Source organism: Aythya ferina (assembly GCF_964211825.1).
Source record: "Aythya ferina genome assembly, chromosome: 3".
NCBI classification, from domain to species: Eukaryota; Metazoa; Chordata; class Aves; order Anseriformes; family Anatidae; genus Aythya; species Aythya ferina.
The window spans coordinates 104,707,997-104,712,737 of NC_140298.1; the positions used below are offsets into that span (position 1 = coordinate 104,707,997).

At 45.6% G+C, this 4,741-nt stretch overlaps 1 protein-coding gene across 3 annotated transcripts; it reads left to right on the forward strand.

Moving 5' to 3' along the window:
* The first annotated feature begins 744 nt into the window (after nucleotides 1–744).
* On the forward strand, nucleotides 745–3,943 carry KCNF1 (potassium voltage-gated channel modifier subfamily F member 1). Of its 3 annotated transcripts, none has more exons than XM_084515698.1 (2): nucleotides 745–1,817; nucleotides 2,123–3,943. In XM_084515698.1, the coding sequence occupies exon 2, from the start codon at nucleotides 2,407–2,409 to the stop codon at nucleotides 3,577–3,579; it is 1,173 nt and encodes a 390-aa protein (XP_084371824.1). In that variant the 5' UTR covers nucleotides 745–1,817; nucleotides 2,123–2,406; the 3' UTR covers nucleotides 3,580–3,943. The 3 variants fall into 3 exon arrangements, with proteins under 3 accessions (XP_084371824.1, XP_084371823.1, XP_084371822.1); XM_084515697.1 differs by having other exon boundaries at nucleotides 2,141–3,943; XM_084515696.1 differs by having other exon boundaries at nucleotides 745–3,943.
* The last annotated feature ends 798 nt before the right edge of the window (nucleotides 3,944–4,741 follow it).

Genomic DNA, 4,741 nt, shown 5'->3' on the forward strand with positions numbered 1-4,741 from the left:
GAGAGCTCAGGGACAAGTAAGGTCACTGCAAGGTCTGGAAGGGGCTGGGCCAGTGATTTGCCTGCGTGTCCCCCAGAGCCTGAACTGTCTCCAGGGTGCCATAAGGTACTGGGGGCTATGTGCATTCTCCATGCCAAGATGAGGTCTGCACATGACTCTAATCAAACCCCATAAGTGGAAATCATAGGATCATTAGATTGGAAAAGACCTTCAAGATCATCTGGTCCAACCATCCCCCTACCACCAATGTCATCACTAATCCATGTCCCCAAGCACCACGTCCAACCTTTCCTTGAACACCCCCAGGGACAGTGACTCCACCACCTCCCTGGGAAACCTGTCCCAATGCCTGACTGCTCTTTCTGAGAAGAATTTTCCTAATTTCCAACCTGAAATGGGTCACTGGTGCCCCCCAGGCTTCCCCTCACTGGGTGGCACGATGATGGTGGGCACGTCACAGCTCCCACCTTTCTCCCAGGATGGACACAAGCCTAGAGAAGCAAAACTGTCCCTTGGGTTGGCACCTCGCTATTCCCCTCCACTTACAAGCTTTTCAGAGACCAGTAAATGAGCAAAGGTCAAAACCTACTGAAGCTGACCACTCTGCTGCGGCCAGAAGCAGTTCAATAATCACCTGTGGGGTCTGCAGGATCAAAGCCCTCCAAACTCACTAAAATGAACGGACAGTCAGATTTAAGGACAATAAAAGCAAAGACAAGAGCATGGTGATGGGCCTACCTGCATGTCGAGGTCCAGGGAGCACGTGTCCATCAGATCCTGGATTTGGAGAAAGCAAAAGGAAAGGGGAGTGCTTGCTCTTTTACTCCTGTTTGTTACGTGCTGTACGAGACACAGAGCACTATTCCTGGTAAGCGGCACTCACCGAGAGGCTGTCACAGGGATCGTAAAGCACTCAGACACCCCTCAGGGCCACTTGACCGCAGATCCAGAAAACACAGCTTAAAACAAGGACACAAACCTTTGGGAAAAGTGCACAGAGTGCACAAAAAGTTTTGCCCTGTTGCTGCAGTGAAAACTTCACGGTCCCTGTTCGGTTCTCAATGGCACAGGTACAAACCTACAGTAACTCAGTGTCCTGACAGGGAATTACTCTAGACTTGCACGAGTCCCGCTGAGAGCAAGATTTATGCTTTGTATTTCTTCCAAAACACCATATTTTTTTTCTCCTCTGGCTTCTGTCATCAGAAGAAATTGTCTCTCCTGCAGAAGCGCAGCACCGCAGCTCTGAATTATTTTAGAGATCCTTAAGCTTTGTGTTTGATTTAAAAAAAAAAAAAAAAATACTTTTAAAAAAAATCGTTCAAGCGCACGGCAGCTTAGAAGCACCTCGTTTTACAGCCGGGCAGGCGTATAAATAGCCGGGCTGTGCTTTGTGTGCAGCTGCTGCTTTGCTGGGTTTGGCCAGAAGAGGGTAGGGTTGGGAAAGGAGCTCGCAGACCTATTGTGTTGGGAAACAGCAACGGGAAAACAAGCCCAAGTTTCTCCTCTGCACACTTGCGCCGGCTGGGTGCGAGAGTCAGCAGACAAACTCTGGAAGACCTTAAAGTAAAAAGAGAGCGGAAAGAGGGAACCCAATTAAAAAGCAGCTTTCTAGGGAAGTCTGTGGCTCCGAAGAGGGAAACAGCAACAGTTTTCTGTGGGCTCACCCCGCCGATGGTCTCCCCGAGAACTGTCAGTCACTTTGCATTAATCAGAGCACAGGATTTATTTCTCAGCCGTGACTTCCAACCTGTGAATAAATAGCACTTTAGAGAGAGAACGGGACCTGAAAAGACTCTCGAGCACTGAGCAGAGGGGTGAGTTTTGCTGAATGGTTTCTTCTCTTTCAAATCTGCTGGAGCTTTCTAACCTCCTGCTTTCAGGCACGGCAGCCCGATGACTTGTCTTTTCACCGCAGCTTGTTGCATACCTCACCAGGCTTTCGTGACAGCAGGTTTGTTTCTGTAGCCTTTCCCACCACGACTCCAGGTCAGCCTGGTAACGTTTGCAACAGAGCTGACCTGGTGCCAATCTGCTTTCATGAGAAATTAAACCCACAAAGCTTTGAAACCAAACAGCGGGCTAAAAATAAGATAAAAATCCAATACAATTAAAATGGCAGGTGACTCTCGGTTTCCAGATGTGGACACTGACGTCTCAGAAAGGAATGAAGAGACTGAGATTGTAGTCAATGTCGGTGGGGTGAGGCAGGTGTTCTACGGAGATAACCTGAATCAGTACCCAGAAACGCGGCTGGCAGAGCTGATCAACTGCTTATCGGGGGGATACGACAGCATATTCTCCCTCTGCGATGACTACGATCCCGGAAAGAGGGAGTTTTACTTTGACAGAGATCCAGATGCTTTCAAATGCATTATCGACGTGTACTACTTTGGGGAAATTCACATGAAGAAAGGAATATGCCCCATATGCTTCAAGAACGAGATGGAGTTTTGGAAAGTGGATCTGAAATTTTTGGATGACTGCTGCAAAACCCATCTGAGTGAAAAAAAGGAGGAACTGGAGGAAATAGCCCGAAGAGTGCAACTGATTCTGGATGACTTGGGAGTAGATGCCTCCGAAAGTCGCTGGAAAAGATGTCAAAAATACATCTGGAAATTCTTGGAGAAGCCAGAGTCGTCCTACCCGGCTCGAGTGATTGCCGTTCTGTCCTTTCTGTTTATTTTGATCTCCTCTGTCGTGATGTGTGTGGGGACCATCCCAGACATGCAGGTCACAGATGCAGAGGGGAATCGCGTGGAGCATCCGACCCTGGACAGCATAGAGACAGCCTGTATAGGCTGGTTTACCATGGAGTATGTGCTGAGGCTCATCGCCTCACCAAATAAACTCAATTTTGCTCTGTCCTTCATGAACATAGTTGATGTCCTGGCAATACTCCCTTTCTATGTCAGCCTCACCTTGACCCACCTGGGAGCCAAGCTGATGGAGCTGAGCAACGTCCAGCAGGCTGTCCAGGCGCTGCGCATCATGAGGATCGCAAGGATTTTCAAGCTTGCACGGCACTCCTCGGGGCTCCAGACCCTGACCTATGCTCTGAAACGCAGCTTTAAGGAGCTAGGACTGCTCCTCATGTACTTGGCTGTCGGGATCTTTGTCTTTTCTGCCCTGGGTTATACCATGGAGCAAAGTCATCCCGAAACCTTATTTAAAAGCATCCCTCAGTCATTTTGGTGGGCAATCATTACCATGACCACGGTTGGATACGGAGACATATACCCTAAAACAACACTAGGGAAACTGAATGCTGCCATCAGTTTTCTTTGTGGGGTGATAGCCATTGCCCTTCCCATCCACCCCATCATTAACAACTTTGTCAGGTATTACAACAAACAGAGGGTTTTAGAAACAGCTGCCAAGCACGAGTTGGAGCTGATGGAGCTAAACTCGGCCGAGGGGAAAGCCGCAAGCTCCAAAAGCGAATTTGAGGGTCTTGTGAGGGAGGGCAAGGAGGGTCCTTTTTATAGCAGCCGGCTAAAAGTCTCCCACAGTGACACCTTTATTCATCTCCTGTCAGAAGACAAACACTATAGGACCAGGCTTCAAAGCTGCAAATAAACTGTGAGCTGTTGTCAGCGCTAAGCTCTGGACGGGGACAACCTGACGATCAGCTACGGAAAGGACACGAGAGATCTGTCAGAGTTGGGAGGGAGCACTGCTTTGCTTTTCCAAAGTGAACGCAAATTAACCCCTGGTACCTCCATCAGCAGTTGGTAAGACTTTGCTGTTATTACCCCAAATAAAATAGTAGGGCTCCATTGGAATCAGGCTGCTTTATGATGAATGCATTCTGACAAAAACCATTTGTAACCATTTTAGAGACTGAAAAGTCCTTCCTGACCAGTAAATATTCAATGATCTGAATGTGCAGCATTGCCAAACCAGAACTCTGTACCTATAACAATAAAGAACATCACACCGAGCGTGTCTTCCAGGCTGTGTTCAATGCCTTTGCAGCTAGGAAATCCATTCCCTAAGAAATTAAAGCAATTTCTCACCCATAGTAGATTCAGTTTTACAGCAAAATGTTACAAGCAGTTTCAGCCTAGAGATATTGAAAGCATGAGCATATACCATGTGCAGAATAAAACAGGAAATGCATCATTTCATTTTTGTAAAATGTACCTTAGGGTTGACTTTTTGGATGTGTTCCTATTTCTAGAAAAAGTAAGTTACTTTAAACAGTACCTGAAGCTTTTTTTTTTTTTTTTTTTTTTTTTTTTTCAATGATGTAAACCAGAACCCATGTACTTTAAGAAGGAAAAGAAATAAATATTTGTTCTAGCTTAATTACAACATCATAATTTCTGGTTGCAAAGATCTCTCAGGAAGGCTTTATACTCAGGTAAGTTTCAAAAATGTAAGTTAATTTGTAATATTTTCACTTCACTATTAAAGCAAGAGAAGTTTATAGGGGAGTTAAGCTGAGGTACTTCTAAATAAGAAAGTTTAGCTCTCTGAAAGTAAGTGTAGAGATAGTTTCAGTAAAAGTAGTATCATCTCCAGCTGATTTATGCTAAAAATGTCTGTCCAAATGAGCATATTACTAGGTTATTTAAAAAAAAACAACAAAAAAACCCCCACATAACTCAGCATGTCCCACCCCTACAATAACTGTATGGTTCTGTGAATGTTACTTTACAGAGGTAATTGCACTAACTAATCACTGCCATATTAATCAGCATATTAATCAACACCAGTGCATTACTACTACCCATTC